General features: G+C 39.1%; 1 protein-coding gene across 5 annotated transcripts in view; it reads right to left on the bottom strand.

Annotated features, from left to right (window-relative positions):
* The window catches only part of KMT2A (lysine methyltransferase 2A), a 94,592-nt gene that overhangs the window by 31,051 nt on the left and 41,849 nt on the right, over positions 1–21,692 (bottom strand). For 3 of the 5 annotated variants that reach the window (XM_025357343.1, XM_025357341.1, XM_025357345.1), the window contains exons 4-20: positions 20,404–20,581; positions 18,990–19,224; positions 16,692–16,756; positions 14,830–15,207; positions 14,437–14,510; positions 12,916–13,047; positions 12,255–12,368; positions 8,755–8,901; positions 7,667–7,762; positions 7,305–7,425; positions 6,256–6,369; positions 5,337–5,521; positions 4,336–4,509; positions 3,184–3,294; positions 2,815–2,888; positions 1,696–1,889; positions 1,225–1,331 (exon numbers count right to left, since the gene is read on the bottom strand). In XM_025357343.1, the coding sequence (XP_025213128.1) occupies positions 1,225–1,331; positions 1,696–1,889; positions 2,815–2,888; positions 3,184–3,294; positions 4,336–4,509; positions 5,337–5,521; positions 6,256–6,369; positions 7,305–7,425; positions 7,667–7,762; positions 8,755–8,901; positions 12,255–12,368; positions 12,916–13,047; positions 14,437–14,510; positions 14,830–15,207; positions 16,692–16,756; positions 18,990–19,224; positions 20,404–20,581 (2,499 nt within the window). Of the gene's footprint in view, positions 1–1,224; positions 1,332–1,695; positions 1,890–2,814; positions 2,889–3,183; positions 3,295–4,335; positions 4,510–5,336; positions 5,522–6,246; positions 6,370–7,304; positions 7,426–7,666; positions 7,763–8,754; positions 8,902–12,254; positions 12,369–12,915; positions 13,048–14,436; positions 14,511–14,829; positions 15,208–16,691; positions 16,757–18,989; positions 19,225–20,403; positions 20,582–21,692 lie in introns of all 5 variants that reach the window. The other 2 variants (XM_025357342.1, XM_025357344.1) reach the window with 1 other exon arrangement.

Raw genomic sequence — 21,692 nt, 5'->3', positions numbered from 1 at the left:
AGTAGTATCTCTTGAGCCCAGGAGTTTGAGACCAGCCTGGGCAACATAGGGAGACTCCGTCTCAACAAAAACAAACAAAAAATTAGCCAGCATGGTGGTGCGCATCTGTGGTCTCAGCTACTCAGGAGGCTGAGGTAGGAGGATCGCTTGGAAGCCGAGATTGCAGTGAGTCAAGATCATGCCACTGTACTCTAGCCTAGGTGACAGGGCGAGGCCTGGTCTCAAAAGAAAACAAACAAACAAAAAGAGCAATAGGTGGTAAGTTTATAAAAATGTGCACTGACGTCTATAAACTGTATTTCAAAGTCAGTTCTCTCAGACTGTATTTAAGAGTTTTTGGCCGGGCACAGTGGCTCACACCTGTAATCCCACCACTTTGGTATATGAGGTGGGTGGATCGCCAGCCTGACCAACATGGAGAAACCCCGTCTCTACTAAAAATACAAAATTAGCCGGGCATGGTGGCACATGCCTGTAATCCAGCTCCTCGGGAGGCTGAGGCAGGAGAATTGCTTAAACCTGGGAGGCAGAGGTTGTAGTGAGCTGAGATCGCGCCATTGCACTCCAGCCTGGGCAACAAGAGCGAAATTCCGTTTCAAAAAAGAAAAAAACAAAAAACCAACTTTTTAAAAAAATTGTACGCTTACTATGTGTGCCAGGCACTAAATAGAGGTTTTACATACATTATTTCATTTAATCCTCACAACCACTCTGAGGAAGCATTATTATCTTCATTTTAAAGATGAAACTGAGGGTCAGAGAGGTTAAACTACTTGCCAAAGTCAGTAAGTAGGCAGTTAAGCACAGAAATGTGTTCAGGCAGGCGGCAGAACTGGGGCTCTTAACCATTCTGCTATCCTATATGAAACATAAGTTTTTTAATATGCAACTTAGATTTTATTAACTTGCACAAAATATTCTTGAGGAACTTCCATTACAAATTACTAGACATCAAGGGTTTAATTTAAGGCAAATCAGTCACCTTTTAATCAAGAAAATCAGTCATTAAAAAGCTCCAAGTGCCAAATAAATAAAAGTTTGAACTAAGTGACAAATAAATAAAAGTTACAAGTTAATAAGTTATAGGTAAATAAAAGTTATAAATTAGTAAGTTGTAAGTAAGTTCATTAAATAAATGGCACCCAGTCATCAAGTATGGACACAAGGACAAACAGTTCTTTTGGGGTATGTATTAACTAGGGCCCTGTGTCGCAAAGTACTTACATTAGCACTGTCATCACCATATGTCAAACATAAAGCACACTGTCTATTGTCTTCTATGCCTGGGGGTGGGTTCAGCTCTGGACTGTCTTCTCGACTCCTATCAGTACCTTGAAATCCAAAAGACTCCCATCAATACCTTGAGATCCAGTTAAAATTGGCAATACTATGTCTGATTTCCAGGAAAAAGAAAACAATTAGCTTACATAGCCTACAGCCTATAAAATAACCACTTTTCAAAGTGTTCAGAGTAACGCTATCTCATTATCTATGTTACAATACTCAAGAGTATTTATATCAAGTCCTCATTAACACCTCAAGTGAAGCAAAATTAATGATGGTATTACATTTAAGGATGACCTTAAAATTCCTTTCTGATAGCCAAGTATATCTAATTTTAGTGAACTGGATTCACAAAGTCAATCGTCTGCATTTAGAGGGAAATGGGTGACGACGCTCCTTTTGGTGGCTTACTCAAAATTGGTGGTGTAGGAGGATGCAGAGGAGTTGGTGAGTCTGGTTCTCCAGGCCCTTTGGGTTTGGGAGCTGGAATAATTTTCTTCATTAAAGGAGGCTGCTCAGTGTGGCTGTTTTCCTCTCGCTCCTGCCACTGAGCATAATTATGGTCAAGTGAAGGTGGAAGCACTGCGTTTGGTAACATCCCACTGCTGAAAATAATTGATTCAACAAGCATTTATTGAACTCCTACAGTATACCTAGAACTGTATAAAATAATCAAATTCTTGATATCACCTGTTGCCCCATGTACGAGCCATTCACAGAATATAAGAACAAGTCACAGTAAGAACAAGTCACAGCATTTGGAAAACTGCAGAAGTACACAGAACTTAATATTTTAAAAAATATCTCAACATATGACTCTTGGTTAAACTTGCTGAAACAAATGATAACCCTATCAAAAAATCAAAAGAGGCCAGACGTGGGGGCTCACGCCTGTAATCCCAGCACTTTGGAAGGGTAAGGCAGGCAGATCACGAGGTCAAGAGATCAAGACCATCCTGGCCCAAATGGTGAAACCCAGTCTCTATTAAAATACAAAAATTAGCTGGACGTGGTGGTGCCCGCCTGTTGTCCCAACTACTTGGGAAGCTGAGGGAGGAGAATCACTTGAACCAGGGATGCAGAGGTTGTAGTGAGCCGAGATCACGCCACTGCACTCCAGCTGGGCAACAGAACAAGACCCCGTCTCAAAAAAAAAAATTAATCAAATCAAATCAAATCAAAAGAATTTACATATGGAAAATCAAGAGCAGTACAAAGCACCATTTGAACTATCAGTCAAACAGAACCCATTTATAACAAGGCCAGCTACATGGCTACATCACACATGTATTGTACATTTGTCACAATTAAACCAAGCTCCTTACAATAAAACAAATACAAAAGTAAAGAACAAAAAGGCAACTGCCTATAACAAACATTAAGTGTAGTCCTCAAAACAGCACCGAAAAGGCATTTCAACCAATTCATTTCTAGTATTAAAACCTTTAGGAAAACTGCAATCTAGAAATACGAGAACTCTCAGACTTCTAGCCGATGAGGAGAAAAAAAAGTGATGCTAAATTCACTTACTTGCTTGATACTTTATTTGGCTCCCAAAACCTGGACTTTTTGACACTGAACCATGGAAAAACACGTTCCATTTGCTAAAATAAAACACAAACAAAATGTAAATATGTAAACATTCATTTAGATACCACATGAAAAAACTTCAAACCAGCTTCTCTGTCAATACGAGGATAATTTCAGGTCACCAAGGGAAAGATCCATCCACTCTGGCAACCTCACCAAATTCCTCTCAAAGAATCAGAGGATCAAATTAAACCAAAGATGTTTCATAGACATGACAAAGCAAAAAGTAGAAGAGAATAAGTTCATTGTATTCACAGGGTAGTTACTTATAGGTAAGCATTAAAACCATGAATTAGTAATATCATTCACCCGAATGAAGAAGGACTTGACCATGCTGTTGGCTTTTTTAATTTCTGGCTGTCCTCCATCTGAATTAATGGCTGCTTGAATGATCTTCACAATATCATCACTGAACTCCAACTGTATACAAAAACAAAATGTTAATTATTCTTAAAACAGTGTGTTCTAAAAACCATTTCCTTTTTCCTCCCTAATCATCCAGCACAGAGATCCAACAGAAAACTCGTACCCTATTTTAATGTGGTATAATACTCTTTGGCTGAGACCTTTGAGATTCAATTCACAATTAACCTGTGGCAATTAAGAGATGCCAGGCTAATGAGGTAAGAATGCAAACAAATTGGCTGTATCATGATAAATTATCCAAGCAGGTCCACAGTTTTTAATTTGGATTAAAATAAGCAAACAGTGTCTCAGGCCTGTAATCCCAGCACTTTGGGAGGCTGATGTGGGTGGATCACTTGAGGTCAGGAGTTCAAGACCAGCCTAGCCAACATGGTGAAACCCCATCTCTACTAAAAATACAAAATTAGCCAGGCATGATGGCGCATGCCTGTAATCCTAGCTACTCAGGAGGCTGAAGCAGGAGAATCACTTGAACATGGGAGGCGGAGGTTGCAGTGAGCTGAGATCCTGTCACTGCCTTCCAGCCTGGGTAACAGAGCGAGACTCCATCTCAAAAATAATAATAAAGAACAGAATAGCAAATATAGACCATGAGATAATAAATGATCATTTCCTATACATTCTTAAAATCATAAAATTAACAGGCATCTATCTACAAATGAAGACCTTATAAAGAAAGGCACATTATTCAGATCTGATCTCAAAAGGGGAGGGAGAACCAATTAATTTCACATTAGCATTTTCCACATCAACAGTTTGTTAGTGCTTCCTCTTAATATAAAAATAATTTTCAGAAAACTGAGATGAAAGTGAAATAAAAGAACTATTTTAAGACATTACCTTCCCTATCATAACCCTTCTTCTGAAACACAAAGCTAAAATAACTCATACATTTTTCAGTTTCTAAAGCCATGTGACATTTCTAAATATAATACAAATCATTTTTTAATTTACTTATACTCAGCCTCATGCCCCACAGATCCAAGGAAGCTACACTGGCACTAGAAATTTTGATGGCTCGCTGTAGAAACATACCACAGATGTGTAATTCCCTTGGTCCATCTTCCTCTTGACTCCTTCCAGATCTAAAGGCTGCTGATCATCCTGTTTGCTGACCTCAGTAAGAACTGGTGGATCAGGTCCTTCGGGGGAGCTGCGGGAAGGTATACTCTCCTCTGTCTCGGGATTTAAGTCTGGAGGCTTGGCAGCCTATTGCCAGGAAAGATATGTTGCTTTTATCTAACACTAAAACCAAGGTGTCCATGCAAATTCTATTAAAATTAATAAAGATGGTACTGAATGATTCATATTCATTTCATATTCCAAAGAACATGAAAATAATCAGATTTCTCAAATAGAAAAGGAAAGTTAAAAATGAGACTGTTATGTAATAGCTTAGCTAGGCTAACTTAGGAACTTTTCTTGGTAATTTCCAAACCTAGTATGAAGAAACTGAAACTGTGTTCAGTTCCTTTTGAGTATAACATAGAAAGCAGCTAACTTTCCTATTAAAAAAAAGGGAGCTCTATTAAAAGATAAAACAGCAGCTTAGCTCTGAGTTAAAAGTGATCCATATAGTTCTTCTAATGACTACTTTATAAATGTGTAAAGTTCACAACTTACATAGACAGAAAGTGTTTTTCCAATTGATTACTATAACTGTCTCCTAACTACGAATCCTGCCTCTAGGCTCAGGTATCTCCAGTCCTTCTCCACTCCAGTCAGAATAATATTTTCTAAGAAGCAACTCTGATCAGGTTACTGTCTTGGGTGAAGTGCTTCACTGGCTCCCCATCACGTTCAGAGTATAAAGTCCAAATTTCTCATTATAACAGCAAGACCTTTGAAGATACAGCTCCTTCCCATTTCTTACTCTAAAGAAGGTCCTACTCTTGGCTCTAAATATTTTCCTAATGGTTATAGCCACAACAAGTAACTAAAAATTAAGTGAGGAGAATGAAGCAAAACAAAAGAGAAACAGTACGTAAAAACTACCTAAGAACAAGCTCTCAGAAAAAAAATGAGACTTGGCCTACCTGCCGGTAGCGTAGCAAATGGCTGGTAGTCCGAGAATTCAACAAAGCTGTCAGAACTTGCTTCAGAGAAATCTGCAGCTCTTTTTCAAGGGCCAGTCGCCACTCTGCAGGGTGCCGCTCAGTACAGTTCACACAAGTGTAGGCCACACTTTCTGGCAGATTAGATAGAATCTCATACATCTCATCTAAGAAAACAAAAACCTACCATGATGAGGTCCTCTGAAGAATGGGAGAGAGGAAGAAGAGGAAACTATTCCACTGAACTTACTATAAAGCCATATGTTGGGCACCACATTAAGATTCTAATATCCTCCTGGATATCACACATATTGATCTCAAAAAGTGGCATTATTAATTAACACCAATCCTGAATTTGGTTATTGAGAATCAGGTTATGGAACCCACAAAGGACAGCAAATAAATACTTTAAAGGCATATATTCAAGATAAGTGAGCACAAATGTAATACAATGCTGCTTATTCTAGAAACTAAAAAATAAATTTAGGCCGGGCGCGGTGGCTCACGCCTGTAATCCCAGCACTTTGGGAGGCCGAGACGGGTGGATCACAAGGTCAGGAGATCGAGACTATCCTGGCTAACACTGTGAAGCCCCGTCTCTACTAAAAATACAAAAAATTAGCCGGGCGCAGTGGCGGGCGCCTGTAGTCCCAGCTACTCTGGAGGCTGAGGCAGGAGAATGGCGTAAACCCGGGAGGCGGAGCTTGCAGTGAGTGGAGATCGCACCACTGCACTCCAGCCTGGGCAACAGAGCAAGACTCTGTCTCAAAAAAAAAAAACTTTAGAGATTTCAAATAACAACACAACCATAATTTTAGGTTTAAAGTGCTCTAGAGGCTTATAAATGCAGTAGTACCTATAAAGAAGAAAACTGAAATAAAAAGACTCCAACCTTCTGTACCTGAAAGATTCTCACATTTGGAATGGACCCAGCGATCACACTTCCCACATTGCATCATCTTACTCTCATAGTCATCATCATCGTAACATTTGTCACAGAGAGGGCAGAAGTTTCCTGAAAGCAAAGCAAAGTTTACAGCAGTGCTTTGGCTCACGTATATGTGTTTTTACGGCCCTTGACTTGCATATACCAACCCAATCTAAATCTTCTTCTGGGATCATGAACACCAGCATGGATCTACTGTGGAATGTTCACATATCTGAAGTCTCAAGATTATTCTGAACCCCTCAAATACTCACAGAAAAGCTTCATACGCCACTAGTTTTCTTTAGTTTACTAGTTTTCATTTATAAAGGTCATAAGGTAGATTTTCAAGGTAAAACAATAGAAAAGAATGGAAGAGAGAAATTTCTCACACATTTGAAAGAAATATTTAAAAGGAAGTGGCAATATGGAAGTCAGAAACAGTACATGTAAGCTTTTTCCTTATTTCTAGGGCATTTATATTAGAGCTTAGAGGAGCACTTCCTAAGATTCAGTACTCTGCATAACCTTCATAAATTTTCTTTATATACAGAGATCTCCTCTATCATTTTTTACTTAATGAACTTCTTCAAACTGATCTGCTTATCTTAGTTAAAATACTGAACTTTATATGATTATCCTAAGTCAGTAATATAATAGGTTTAATGTATTAGCTATATTAATATTTTTTCTAATATAACTATTAAAAGAAAATGTTTGGGTACCAACTAAAATCACTTCTGAAATAAACAAATGTATAATATATATACCACACTTTGGGAAATACTAGCTTAGAGGATTTCTTTGTGGTTAGTTATAATGAAAAGTCCTCTTAACACTTCCCATATGAACTAACAAGACATTTCTAGTTGCTAAGTTCTAAACAGGAACTTAGGAAATGTGTCTAAATGGTATCCTTGACATAATGTGTGAGACTTTTTATTTCATTTCACTAGAGAGTCTAGTTCACCTCCAAAACACCAAGTACAACCTCCGAAAGCTGGCAAAACTGGCTTTTTGGGTACCTTTAGCAAAGAGCTTGGCGCAGTCATGGCACAGTGAGAAATCGTGAGACCACTGTGCATCCCACCCTTTGCCTGGAGTTGTGGATCCACAGCTCTTACAGCGAACACACTTGGTACAGATCTAGAAAAGAGGAAAAGAAATTCAACAGGAATTTCTTGTTTTTAATATCTTTCCTTAACTAAAAGGTTCTCAAATGCATCCATTTATAGATTTCATTTCTCTACTGAGATGATTTCCTAGTAATGAGGCAAAAAGATTGTCATACTGACATCCTCAAGCATAGATATTTGTAATACAAGTTACATAAGCCCAACAGTCACAGGACGGTTCTCTATAAAAGAGCATCATGTGTATAACTCACCCAAACTTTCTTTTTCTTTGTGGGTTTGGTGGGGTAGTTTGGTCCCAGGCACTCAGGGTGATAGCTGTTTCGGCACTTATTACACTCCAGCAGCTGCTGTAAGAAAATATAATGGCAAAATGATGAGCATCATATTACCTTCACCCAACACCTATTACTTAGCACCCCATTTCACATTTACTGGCAAGTAAGTAGAGCACACAACTGTAAGTTTTAATTTCCTCACGCATTATTTACTCCTGCCAAAGGCACTTGGTGATCAGCATTCTTACTAGGGAGATTTGACTTATTTTTGGAATTTTATTCAGTATCATGTTTTCTGCCATTGTTCCAAAATTAAAACACAAAATGGGCAACTGATGACACCCAATTAAATACTAAAGACAGACTAAGCAAAAAGAGAAATAATATAGATACAAAATCTTAACTGGAAGACAGAAATAGAGATCGAAAAAGAAAGCAATACTCTAAGCACAGTCACCCTTGATTTCCGTGAGGGATTGGTTCCAGGACCCCCAGAGGATACCAAAGTCCATGGATGCTCAAGTCCCTTAGACAAAATGGTGCAGCATTTGCATGTAAGAAAATGCACATCCTCCCATATACTTATTTTTTTTTGAGATGGAGTCTCACTCTGTCACCCAGGCTGGCGTGACAGACTGCACCACAGGCTGGAGTGGCTCACTGCAACCTCTGCGTCCAAAGTTCAAGCGATTTTCCTGCCTCAGCCTCCCAAGTAGCTGGGACTACAGGTGACCACCACCACGCCTGGCTAATTTTTTGTATTTTTAGTAGAGATGGGGTTTCACCATGTTAGCTCAGATGGTCTCGAACTCCTGGCCTCAAGTGATCTTCCCGCCATATACTTTAAATTATCTCTAGATTACTTATCATACCTAATACAATGTAAATAGTTGCTCTACTGTATTGTTTAGGAAATAATGACAAGAAAAAGTCTGTTCACATAGAGTACAGAGGCAACTACTAATTTTTTCCCAGATATAATCAATCCAAGATTGGTTGAGTCCAGGGATACAGAACCCACTGACACAGAGGTCCAGCTGTAGTTCTATTACCAAGTTTTGTACCTTTGTAGCCTGATGTTGCCTTCCACAAACGTGACAGAATTTGCAGCGACGACAACACCAATTTTCCAGCTGGTCCTCCAGAGGGCGCTCGTTCTCCTCTAAACAAAACTTGTGGAAGGGCTCACAACAGACTTGGCAATATACAAACTATAGTAAGAACATGGGAAGATAGAAGTATGTCAAATAATATGTAGAAAAACATAATCAACCATACCCTCCTTATATACTTTGGGTTTTAGTAGTCCACTGGCATATATTTAAGTCAATACATATTCATTATAATGACTATGTAAAAAAGTACAGTATTGGGCACTGTGGGAGATTCAGAGTACTAAAGTGGTAATAACAGTGGAATTAGAAAGTAACAAAGTAAATATAATCCAAGATCTAACAGAACATGCTAAGTGCCCTAAGAGTGGTATAAACGAAGAGCTATGGGAATGTAAAGGAGTGGGGTGAGGGAAATAGGGAGGGTTTAAACGTTTTCTGTAATATACGAAACAATTCTAAGCTCTGGTTTGTCCTTTCCATTTCTATTTTTTTTAAATTCATTTTTATTTTTATTTACTTATTTTTTTGACATAGAGTCTCACTCTGTCGCCCAGGCTGGGGTGCAGTGGTGCGATCTCGACTCATTGCAATCTCCGCCTCCCGTGTTCAAGCGATTCTCCAGCCTCAGTCTCCTGAGTAGCTGGATTACAGGTGCGTGCCACCACACCTGGCTAATTTTTTGAGACGGGGTTTCACCGTGTTAGCGAGGATGGTCTCCATCTCCTGACCTCGTGATCCACCCGCCTAGGCCTCCCAAAGTGCTGGGATTGCAGGCATGAGTCACCACGCCCAGCCTCCATTTCTAATTTTAGAAATAAGTTATTTTCATATTGATATAGGATTTTCAAAAATACTAATTAGGATAATCCAGAATTTTCATTTGCCACAAAGGAATTATTGGGACAATTGGTCAAACCTAAATAAGGCCTATAGATCAGATAATAGTAATGTACCAATGTTAATTTCCTGATTTGGTAATTATACCATGGTTAAATACAAGAATGTCCTTGATTTTAAAAAATACACACTAAAATATTTATAGGTAAAATGGTATATGTCTGCAACTTGTTCTCAAATTTTTAGACAAATGTATATCTATAGGTAAAATGTGTATATGTATTTTATTTGTTATTTTGTAGAAGAGATACACACAGAGAAACATATTAACACTTAGGGAATCTGGGTGAGGGGTACCTAGAATTCTTTGTACGACTCATAGTTTTTTTGTAAATCTGAAATCATGTCAACATAAAAAGTTTAAAAAGTTCGCCTGGAAGAGAGTTCATCAAGCACTGGTTATGCTTTAGGAGTGCAGTGCAGGCAGCAGGCTATTCTCTAATTCATGTTTTAGGAATCCTGTGAGATTGCTATGTACAACTATAAAGAATTTAAATCAGAACAATTATACCCTGAAAAAGAAATCTGTTTAATCCCAGAAGTTGAAGGACTGGTGCTATAAAAATAAACTTATTTTTATAATAATATGCCACCTGTGGGTGGCATAAATGTGGGTGCAAAGCACTATATTAGGAGGGAAAAGAGATATAGTAGACCCCTGGCACTTGTAGACTGAATATTCTCAGTCTCAATGATATCTGAAGCAACTCCTGCACTTAGAACAATAAGTTGTTCATAATAGGGACTAAGAGAATATTTGCTTAGTAAATGAATACCAGGCAATAATTTGTAATTTTGCTAGTAATAACTTCAAATGGCAAGTGGGCAGGGTTGAGTTTCTTACCTAGTTTGTGTCTCACTGACTGCTCAACATTCAGATTTCAACCTAGCTTGGATTTTCTTATTTTTTCTTTTTTTTTTTTTCTTTTTTATTTTTTTGAGACAGGGTCTTGCTTAGTTGCCCAGGCTGGAGTGCAGTGGTGTGATAATGGCTCACTACAGCTTTGATCTCCTGGGCTCAAGTGATCCTCTCACCTCAGCCTCCCAAGTAGCTGGGACTAGAGTAGCTGGGACTATAGGCACATGCTACCATGCCCGGTATTTTTTCTTTTTTTTTTTTTTGAGTAGAGATGAGGTCTCACTGTTGCTCAGGCTGATCTTGAACTCCTGAGCTCAAGCAGTCCTCCTGCCTCAGCCTCCCAAAGTGCTGGGATTACAGGCATGAGCCATTGCACCCGACCTGGATTTTCTTTACTACCTTTGCATACATATCTTATGTGGTAAGTAATAAGCCAAAGAGGTATCTGCCAGGAATTTAAGAACTGTAAAGGATGTAGTATATGTCCCTTATAAATGACAAACTACTGCTTCCTATTCAAAATTGTGCACTTTTTCCTTTCTCATTGTAAAGGTGGTACATACTGCAAAAAAACTCAGAAAGATTAAAAAAAAAAACAAAAAAAAACCAGAGAAACAAATAGAGGTCACCCATAATCCAACCACACTCTTAATATTTTGGTATGAATCCTTCCAGATTGTTTTCTAGATATATATTCTAAAAACACTTTTCCAAACTAAGATGGGATTGTGCTTTATATACTATCTTGTAATCTGTTCTTTTCACTCAGTGATATGTCATGGACATCTTTCCATGTTATTACTGCAATTACTTTTGACCAACCTAATAACATCAATCTACATTATCATCTTTAGGACTTCATATTTGCCATTATATATGCCCTATACTTATTTTAACCTATGCTCCTATATGGACTTTTGGGTTGTTTCCAGTTTTTTATTATCATGAACAATATTGAAATGAACACTACTTTATATCTACAGGTTTGCCAATTTATCTATTTATATCCATAAGTATTTGAAGTGCAATTGCTATGTTAGAGGATATACCTATTTTAAAGATAAATATATATTTCCAAATAATTCCCTCAGAAAGAAAGATTGTAACTAATCTATATTTCTTTCTACCAACAGAAAGCCCCCATTTATTCAGGATTCTTTTTTATCATGCTTTAATTTCCAGTTTTTGGTCACTAGAGGGCTAAAAAACAGACACCCTCCTTTCACCTCCCCCGCCACCTACCATGTATTTATTTCTAATTTTGTGAATTATCTATTTCTGTCTTTTGCCTATTTTTTTTCTGGATATCATTCCTTTTTCTTATTAATTGGTAAGAGCTCTTTGTAGACAAAGAGGCTCTGATATACAATATAAAACCACCACCAACAGCATCCCTTTTAACAGACCACTGTATAATTTTTTCTCTTATTTAGACATCTAACAGAAAGATCAGAACTCTAATAAAGACTGAATTTAAGAGAGATGGGATTATTGATCTTTTCACTCTCAATAACTTTGCTACTCTAATAGCAGATTCCTTCCTAAAATCTCTAAAATACTTCAAAACATTTCTTTAGCTGGTTTAAACAGGGGATAGTACCTGCTAAACACCAACAAAACAGACTATAGTAATTTCATCCACAGAAAAATAATCTGTGTACTTCCTGGGGTACAAAGAAGCAGGATGCCTTACCTCTACATGCCCACTACTGGCACAGAGAAAGCAAACCACCCTGGGTGTTATAGGAACAGAAGTCAAGATTCCTAAGCCTCCCATCTCCCATACATTTTCTGCTTCACAATCCTCCTGTGGAGAGAAAAAGGTCACTTAGGAAAGTTTTACAATTACACAACTTTGGATGGAAAATAAGGATGAAAAGCATAAAATTAGTATGACATCAGAATGTCAGAGTATTTCATTTCAATGAGTCCAAAAATAACTGCTGCTTTAGAAAGTTTAAATCTCAGACACAGATTATTAAAAGGCTCGCTTATTTGTTCAATTCATATCGAATATATTGCAAAGATACACTGGGACTGAATTTCCCTTACAGTTTTGCTAACTCAAGGAATCATCATGGTTTGATACTTTCCATGTGAAGGAATTACTTCCTCTGATACTGCTCAGGATGGATAGGAATGTTTCATTATCTATGTTCTGCAGTCAGTTCACAAACAGTGACCTAAGAACACTGACCAAAGCTCTCCTAGCGCTAAACCTGTCTGTGAATGGGAGTTCTTATTCATTTCCCCAGTTGGTGCTGATTTCCTCTTTCAACACCTTTGGTAGTAGCATTTTCTTTATTTAAAGTCTTTGACACTCAATATACTTTACGGTCACTGAAAACCTTTACCTTAAAGTCCACTCTGATCCTGTGGACTCCATCTGCTGGAATTTTTTGCTTAGAACTATTGCCATTGGAGAGAGTACTGAGGATGTTCAAAGTGCCTGCATTCTCCTGCTTATTGACCGGAGGTGGTTTTTCCTAAGGAGACAAAAGATGAATATAGAACAAAATCACACCCTATTTGCCTTCATATTTGCAACAGATAATAACACAAATGACAAATCTTATTAATAGATCTAAAAAACATGTTTCCAACATAAACAGAGAAATAATCTTCAAAAAAATTTTTTTTAAGAGATTGGGTCTTGCTTTGTTGCCTAGGCTGCAATACAGTGGCACAATCATAGCTCACCGCAGCCTAGACCTTGTGGGCTCAAGTGATCCTCCTGCCTCAGCTTCTCAAGAGTAGCTGGGACTACAGGTGCATGCCACCATGCCTAGTTGATTTTTAAATTTTTTATAGCAACTGTGTGTCACTGTGTTGCCCAGGTTGGTCTCCAGCTCCTGCCCTCAAGTGATCCTCCTGCCTTGGTCCCCCAGAGTGCTGGGATTATAGATGTAAGTCACCACACTATCTCTTTATCCATAATAAATAAAAATAGTGAAAACAAGGAAGGGTGATTTTTACAGACAAATAATTGCTAAAGGATGTTGGGGTCAAAAAATAATTATGCCAAATGGCTTTTAGAATAAGCAGATTCCTAGGCTAGAACATACAGGGCCACAAAGAAGGGAAAAGCAACAAGGAAGAGACCAAAAAAGAAACAGGCTAAAGCCTAAACTTTTTTTTTTTTGAGATGGAGTCTCGCTCTGTCATCCAGGCTAGAGTGCAGTGATGCAGTCTAAGCTCACTGCAGCCTCTGACTCACAGGTTCAGGCAATTCCCCTGCCTCAGCCTCCCAAGTAGCTAGGATTACAAGCGCCCACTACCACACCCGGCTAATTTTTGTATTTTTAGTAGAGATAGGGTTTCACCATGTTGGCCAGGCTGGTCTCAAACTCTTGACCTCAAGTGATCTGCCCGCTTCGGCTTCCCAAAGTGCTGGGATCACAGGCGTGAGCCACCGTGCCTTGCCAAGCCCAAACTTTTTTTTTTGGAGACAGTGTTTTGCTTTGTCACCCAGGCTGGACTGCAATGGTACAATCATAGCTCACTGTAGCCTCGAATTCCTGGGCTCAAGACGATCCTTCTGTCTCAGCCTCCTGAGTACCTGGGACTACAGGCAAGCGCCACCATGCCTGGCTAACTACTTCTTCTTTTGTTTTTTTGTTTAAATAAAGACAGGGTCTTGCTATGTTGCCCAGGTTGGTCTTGAACTGCTGGCCTCAAGCAATCTTCCCACCTCAGCCTCATTAAGTGTTGGGATTACCGGCATGAGCCACCGTGCCCAGCTAAAAGCCTAAACTTGAAATTTCTTAATTTTAAGAAATTCCACTGCCATATACATAGAAGTCAAGGATAAGGCTTTTTCCCTACAAAATAGAATACATCCCTGAGAAATGGCAGAGAAACAAATCTCTCCTCACCTTTTCTTTTGGTTTTTGTTTTACAGGGATACTTGGGCGGGGAGCCACTTTTTTCTGTTTGCTCTGCTCTGGACCTAAAAAATTCAGAATAAATTGCAGTCAGATGCTGGCAACAACTACTTTAGTACTGACTGACCTGTGAAGAAAGGGGCATTAGAAAAAAAAAAAAACTATTTAAACTCTAGGCTTCGAACAGGAAATTAAAACAATATCTCCAATTTAACTGGTTTTTTGTTTGTTTATTATTATACATAATAGTTAGAAAGAGAGCTGATTTTCTTGAACTGAAGACTTAAAATCATACATTTCCTGCTTTCAAATGCTGTTTGAAACATCAGTGCTTTTTTGTTAGTACTTGTGGTTCAGCAATTCCTTCTTGCCCTCCGCACTCACCTGATTCTGGTGGTGGAGGCTGCTTTTTCTTGGGTTCACTAGGAGTGGTTTTGGGAACTTCTTTTCTTGGCGGTCCTGTAGTAGGTGGCTGAGGGGGGATGACCGGTGCTGGCTGGGAGACCTGCTTGCTTGACTTCCTAGAAGCTGGAATGGTGGCCTGTTTGGATTCAGGCCCAGGGGACGAGACATTCCCTTCTTCACTCTTTTCCTCGACGGGCTTTCGTGGAGGAGGCTCACTACTGCTTTTCTTTGGGGCAGGATCCTCTCTTGCTGATGGGGTAGGTTTCTGACTAGAGTCCACCACGTTCTTCACAACACTGCTCTCTTTGCTCTCTTTCTTTTCACTGGTCTTAGACTTTTTTTCTTTCTTTTTCACAGCTGGGGGAAAAACAACAACATCATCTGTCTATAAGTGAGAATAATTTTATTTAAAATAGAATTACAGAGCCACCATATGATCCAGCAATCCCACAGCTAGGTATATACCAAAAGAAAGGAAATCAGTATATCAAAGAGATATCTGCACTCTCATGTTTACTGCAGCAATATTCATGACAGCCAAGATTTGAAAGCAATCTAAGCGTCCATTAACAAATGAATGGATAAAGAAAATGTGGTACATATCCACAATGGAGTACTATTCAGCCATAAAAACGAACGAGATCCTATCGTCTGAAACCACATGGATGGAACTAGAGGACATTATGTTAAGTGAAATAAGCCAGGCACAGAGAGATAAACATCACATGTTCGCACTCATTTGTGGGAGCTAAAAATTAAAACAATTGAAATGATGGAGATAGAGACAGAGAGAATGATGGTTACAAGAGGCTGAGAAGGGTAGTGAGGTTGAGGGGGAAAGTGGGGATGGTTAATGGGTACAAAAATATAGCTAGATAGAAGTGAATAAGATCTAGTTTTTGATAGTACAACAGGGTAATTACAGTCAGCAATAATTTACTGTACCCTTAAAAATAATTACAAGAGTATAATTAGATTGTTTGTAACACAAAGGATAAATGCTTGAGGTAATGGACATCCCATGTACCCTGATGTGATTATTACCCATTGTATGCCTGTATCAACATATCTCATGTACCCCCATAAATTAATACACCTGCTGGCCAGGTGCAGTGGTGGCTCATGCCTGTAATTCCAGCACTTTGGGAGGCCAAGGTGAGAGGATTGCTTGAGCCCAGGAGTTCAAGACCAGCCTGGGCAACATGGCAAAATCCCGTCTCTGCAAACAAAAATTACAAAAATTAGCCAGGCGTGGTGGTGCGCACCTGTAGTCCCAGCTACTAGGGAGGCTGAGGTGGGAGGATGGCTTCAGTCTGGGAGGTCGAAGCTACAGTGAGTCATAATCATGCTACTGCACCCCAGCCTGAAAGACAGAGTGAGACTCTGTCTCAAAAAAATAAATAAGTAAATAAATACACCTGCTATGTATCTACAAAAATTAAAAATAAGTTAAAAAAATACATTTAAAAAATAGAAGCGTAGAAACGTGACACAACATTCTCAGTTTCCTGCAGCTAAAAGTTAGCATTGAAAGGCTAAAGAAAGTTAATGCTAAGTTGATCAGGTGAAATAGGTATACTTTAATTGCTCTAGAAAATAGAATGAACTATAATTTTTATATAAATCTTAAAGACTTATTATGTAAAATTTAAAAAATATCCCCCAATACAGGAAATAGTCCAATCAACCCCCATGTACCTATTACGTAGCTTCAACAATCTACTCCCTGCGAAAGAGTTGCACTTAAAAAAAAAAAAAAGTATTCTCTTCTACTGGATGTATACAACTACACAGCATTTAAGCAAGGAACATTTGGGGGAAGACCTTTTTAACAACACTACCTTTAGCTTGCTTCTGCAGGTAGGCTTTGGAAGGCATCCATTGTAGATTCTGACATTTTCTCATCCTAGGAGAACAAGGATTAAACCATGAAACAAATTAAATTTAGAAGAGAAGCACTGAAACAAGTGTTCATTTTGCCTGAAACAATCAGTGAATCTTTATTCAGGTTCACATTTTTATAGCTGAAAAAAGGACTGCTCATTACTCAGATTAAATCTGAGCCTTTGAATCCCCGGATCAGCAATTTCACCTACCTTTAGGATCTAAAAGGAGCAAATATCAAATTATTTTTGAAATGGGACTCAGATTTCTTGTAATCCAACACTGACTAGCACTACACACAAAGTGATCAGTCAGTATTTCTCGTAGTCACATCAGTCCTACTCTCTTATGAGGTTAATATTCATCAAGTAATCTTAACACAAAACAGACTAAAATTATCAAACAACTCCTTTGTCTACCACTACAATGTTATAATTAAATCTGGTGGCTTTGATATATACTTCACCCCTAAATTTAGATTTAATAAAATTCTAATGTAATCTGAAGTCTACAATTGCACTGAATCCACTTTAACTCTTAAATTTAGCACAACTTTATCTTGCTATCATGTACTTTTTTGTGATCTGTGAATTACTTTACTTCTTTCCACTAATGAGACTGAGACAAGATTCTTGCTTAAGGTCAGACCAAACCAAAGCACAGAACTACTTCTTGTCTCCTAGAAATTATCTCCCCTGAAGTAAATAATGTAGCATTTCTCCCAACTATTCTTTATATTAATCACTTTCATGTCACTCACTCATTCAGCAAATATCTATTGATACCTATTATTTGTGCCAGGTAATTTACAAGATGCTCAATCACCAAAATTTCTGTTTATGCTACTATCTTGATCTACTTTAAATAAAGTATCCCAGATGGCAAAAAGTACATCCACAAACTGACTAAAAAAAGGAGAAAAAGTAGAGTAATAAAAATTTCAACATAAAAAATTCCATATTAGGGGATGGCTAATGGGTACAAAAAATAATTAGAAAGAATGAATAAGACTTAGTATTTGATAGCACAACAGGGTGATTATAGTCAATAATAATTTAATTGTACATTTAAAAATGACTGAAAGAGTGGATTGTTTATAATACAAAGGATAAATGCTTAAGGGAATGGATACCCCATTTTGCATGATATGATTATGATGCATTGCATGCCTGTATCAAAACATCTTATATATACCATAAATGTATACACCTACTATGTACCCATACAAATTAAAACAAAACTTCTTAAAAATAGAAATTTCGGCCGGGTGCGGTGGCTCACACCTGTAATCCCAGCACTTTAGGAGGCCGAGGCAGGTAGATCACCTGAGGTCAGGAGTTCAAGACCAGCCTGACCAACATGGAGAAACCCCGTCTCTACTAAAAATACAAAAATTAGCCAGGCATGGTGGCGCATGCTTGTAACCCCAGCTACTCGAGAGGCTGAGGCAGGAGAATCGCTTGAACCCGGGAGGCGGAGATTGCGCCACTGCACTCCAGCCTGGGCAAAAAGAGCGAAACTCCGTCTCAAAAAAAAAAAAAAACCAACAGAAATTTCATATGAGGCCAAGCACTGTGGCTCATGCCTGTAATCCCAGTACTGTGAGAGGCCAAGGGAGGAGGATCACTGGAGCCTAGGAGTTCAACGTTGGCAGTGAGCTATGATCATGCCACTGCACTCCAGCCTGGGTATCAGAGCAAGACCCTGTCTCTTAAAAAAAAAAATTCCATGTGCACGAAAATATTCTAAGAGACAGTCGGAAAGCACAGATATTTATGCAGTGTATCTCCAATGTTTCCCGAATTGTCATAATTTTGTTGGGTCAACATAATTTCATAAAGTTGTCAGGTTTTAAGTAGGAATCCTCCAGAGCTTCAGTCTGATGTGGTAGTCATTAGTTACACATGGCTAAAGTTAAAACGAAATAAACAATGTAGTTTCTCAGTCACACTAATCACATGTCAAGCACTCAATAGCCACATGTGGCTAATGGCTGCCACACTGAACTAAACATTTCCATTATTGTTGTCTACTATTCCAATAGAACATTTCCATTGTTGCAGAACATTCTACAACATGGCCCCAGAGTATTTCTTATTTAAGAACAGCCCACACCACAAAATCTAACTGTAACAAGTCTTACAACTCAATTACAACCACATTCAGTGTCCTGATGCATCTGTGCAACAAACTAGGGATAAATAAGCAACTTTATGGTTGAGAGGTCAACATGTCAGAGTGAAACACCTACTTACTTGCAGCACTGCTTCTTTATATTGCGACCACCAAACTTGGGCTTATCTAAGCAATTAGTACAAACACCACAGTCCTCAGGCACCTGGCAGCCGGGACACTGCCCACACCGCCTCGATCGCCGTCCTTTCTTTACTGGAGGTTCCTGGGGTGCCTTGTTTCTAGTGACAGGTTTAATTGGTTTGATGGGTGGAGCAAGAGGTTCAGCATCTTCTGAGCCAGCAATTGATGACTTGTCTGTTAAAGAAATGAGGCATTAGTTCCAAGGGAGTACTGAATCCCTTCTTGGGAGTAGAAGGAGAGGTTCTCAAAAATCCCCTTCTATCATTAGATACCTTCAAACCTTGTTTTAATTGGTACTCCAAAAATAAAATATATTAAAATATTTATATACAGAACTCAGAATCTATTTTAAATAATTATTTAAATGTGTAAAAATGCCAATAACTTGGCCGGGCACAGTGGCTCATGTCTCTAATCCTAGCACTTTGGGAGGCTGAGCCGGGCAGATCGCCTGAGGTCAGGGGTTTGAGACCAGCCGGCCAACATAGCAAAACCCCTCTCCACTAAAAATACAAAAATTAGCTGGGCATGGTGGCACATGCCTGTAATCCTAGATACTCAGGAGGCTGATGCAGGAGAATCGCTTGAACCCAGGAAGTGGAGGCTGTAGTAAGCTGAGATCATGCGCCTGTACTCCAGCTTGGGCGACACAACGAGACTCCGTCTCAAAAAAAAAAAAAAAAAAAGCCAACAACTTGCATCTCGATGAAAGCAAAATTCCAAATATTGAAAACAAAACAGTCTAATCTAAAATCAAGAATAGAAACCAAATGCTTCTAAGGATTCTTCAAACCTCTAAATTCATTCTGAGTGGCCACTCTGCACTTAAGAACTATATGGCAGCCATGAGAACGTGCCTCCTAGACCTCCAACTACAGAAAGCACAACTGACCTGGGCCCCCGCTTCTGTGCTCTGAAATCGAGTGGTGCAGAGGCCACACTTACCATAGGCTTTCAGGCAGTGACTCAGTGGAGGAGTCACTCCTCCACCTGCTCCCGAGAGACACAAGACTCCCCTGACAGTCCACTTTTACTCAAAGACACCTTGACAGCTTTCTAAACCTTTCTTACCTGCACAGCAGTCTAGGAAGATTCTAGCCTTCCTTCCCCTTCTCCTTCATGAGGGTGAGACGGGCATCACAGTCTGACAGCTCTCCCAGCCTTCCCTGGCTACCTCCCCGTTTCCCTTCTCAGGCATTTCCTTTAATAAAATCCTCATGTTTTTAATCCCCTCTTGCCATCTGTTTTTCAGAGGACCTAGACTAACTATGAAGAGCCTACTGGGCATCCCCAGAATAATCAACAAACAAATCAAAAGCCTGTTCTGACTCCAAGTTGACCTTCCTGACCTACCATCATTCCCCATGGAAGACAAAATCTTTTCTCGTTCTTCCCATGGTAAGGCACTCAGGGTGGGCATGTCATCAGGAAACACAGCTCGTTTTCGGCCAAGGGCAACAGCTGCTCTTCTGCAGACATGTTTAATCCGGGGTCCTCGCACAGAGGTCTCTGATGAGTCACTTTCTTGACCCTGAATATGAGGCAATCCAAAAACAGTAACAACCATACATGTTGAAATTATAACTGAATGAAGCCGAGGTATACTTGATCAATTTCATGATGATTTAGAATCAAAACATACAACTCTAATTATTCCCAGCTGATAAATCACATCAAAACAGAAATCAACTATTAACGTATCCTAATTGGCAGCACAAAAAAAAGATCTCTAATCAAAAAATAAAAAACAGCTTGAGGTGGGAAGATCATTTGAGGCCAGGAGTTCAAGACCGGTATGGGCAACATAGCGAGAACCCATCTCTACCCAAAATTTAAAAATTGGCTGGGCGTGGTAATACACACTTGTAATTCTAGCTACTTAGGAGGCTGGGACAAGAGGATCACTTGAGCCACCTTGGGTGACAGAGTGAGACCCTATCTTAAAAACAAACAAGCAACTAAGCTTCTATTCCCAATTACACTACTATTTTAAATTCCCCTCAAAATTCAAGCTGCCAGTCTATATTACCAAAAAGTTCAGTGTGATATAAATATGGCTTATCTAACCAAAAACTATTTCTTATATTTCCTTGATCAACAGAGAAGTAGGAGTGAAATAACTTATAAATGAAAGTATAGGCTGGGCGCAGTGGCTCACACCTGCAATCCCAGCACTTTGGGAGGCCGAGGCGGGCGGATCATCTGAGGTCGGGAGTTTGAGATCAGCCTGACCAACATGGAGAAACCCTGTCTCTACTAAAAATACAAAATTAGCCGGGTGTGGTGGCGCATGCCCGTAATCTCAGCTACTCAGGAGGCTGCGGCAGAACTGCTTGAACCTGGAAGGCGGAGGTTGCAGTGAGCTGAGATCACGCCATTGTACTCCAGCCTGGGGAACAAGAACGAAACTCCGTCTCAAAAAAAAAAGGAAGTATAAAAGGCTACAACAGAAATGTCTCAGATTTTAAAGAGCCACTGCTCCTATCACAAAAAACATCCAACATGGTGTTAAAAATAAGTCCCATTATATTCCTGCTACAATTCTCAACTGGCAGAATTACTAAATGTAACTATGGCCCTAGGTTGAATAACATTAATTTTATTTATTTATTTTTTTGAGACGGGGTCTCATTCTGTTACCC

Source organism: Theropithecus gelada, chromosome 14 (genome assembly GCF_003255815.1).
Source record: "Theropithecus gelada isolate Dixy chromosome 14, Tgel_1.0, whole genome shotgun sequence".
NCBI classification, from domain to species: domain Eukaryota; kingdom Metazoa; phylum Chordata; class Mammalia; order Primates; family Cercopithecidae; genus Theropithecus; species Theropithecus gelada.
Note: the sequence above shows the minus strand (reverse complement) of the source record. Positions and strands in the feature narration are given on the sequence as shown.